Below are 947 nucleotides of genomic sequence, written 5' to 3'. Positions count from 1 at the left end.
ATATTAAAATAATCATATTTTTCAAAGAGTGTGTGAATGAGACTCACATCAATGATGGCAGCACTGCTGTCCAGATGTTTGTACAGGTCATACAGCACCTCCCTCAGCTTCTTCATGTTCTTCTTGTTGGGCTGAAGCAGCATGGCCTGGAAGTTGACTGGCAGCCCATATCTATGAAACACAAGAGACTTTAACGTTTCACAAACAGGACATGGCACTAATCTTACGTTAACAGGGTAGATGGATGGAGTCCTAAACTTGCTACCTCACGGAAACTGCAAAGTCTTAACTCTCTCACCTCAGAACTGATTCCACAAACACACGCAGGGCTTTTATGTGAATCCACGCGATGAAGGCTTCACTGAAATTCACTTTCAGCCATCGTACCAAAGGCCCCTGTAAGCACAGCAACATCATTTTAATCATTTTCACATGCCTCTCAATTTCCTGGAACTGACCAAAAATAAATACTCATCCCACAGATGAGGTCTAAAGCTGATGCACTGTTTTGTAATTATTTACCCAAACTTAATTTATTGTTGAGCTCAGTAATAATTTAGTTGAAATCACTGGTGAAATAATCACTGTTTTAGATGCTTAGATATCTGAGGAGCCAAAAGTTCTCAGCATCAAAACCAAGTCAAAACCCTCTCTGTGAATGGTGAGCTCCAGTAACTTCCTCCTTCGCTAGCTGGCCATCAGTACGGTTGGTGAAGAAAACAGCAGCCGTACAAACTGTTTCTTCTTGTCAGTGGACAAACGTGTCATCTCTTCTTTGTCTGCCTTCATCTCCTCCTCATTGTACTGGAAATCACGCACTGTAAACCTGGGTCAGGACACACAGCAGAGAGCGTGCAATCAGCTGTCAGCAAACACACAGATGTGCATAAGCACACACACACACACACACACACACACACACACACACACACACACACACACACACA

General features: G+C 43.0%; 1 protein-coding gene across 1 annotated transcript; it reads right to left on the bottom strand.

Moving 5' to 3' along the window:
* Positions 1-43: 43 nt before the first annotated feature.
* On the bottom strand, positions 44-930 carry LOC111672764 (V-type proton ATPase subunit C 1-A-like; the record flags this gene model as incomplete). The annotated part of the gene is made up of 3 exons (XM_023430329.2): positions 733-930; positions 299-396; positions 44-171 (listed from the first exon to the last, which is right to left on the bottom strand). Coding segments are annotated over exons 1-3 (283 nt in total), but the record flags the coding sequence as incomplete, so codon positions are not given.
* Between the last annotated feature and the right edge of the window lie 17 nt (positions 931-947).

Source organism: Seriola lalandi, unplaced genomic scaffold (genome assembly GCF_002814215.2).
Source record: "Seriola lalandi dorsalis isolate HSWRI2012SDOR001 ecotype SW California unplaced genomic scaffold, Sedor1 jcf7180002009000, whole genome shotgun sequence".
In the NCBI taxonomy this organism is placed as follows: domain Eukaryota; kingdom Metazoa; phylum Chordata; class Actinopteri; order Carangiformes; family Carangidae; genus Seriola; species Seriola lalandi.
This window is presented reverse-complemented; position numbering and strand designations above follow the sequence as displayed.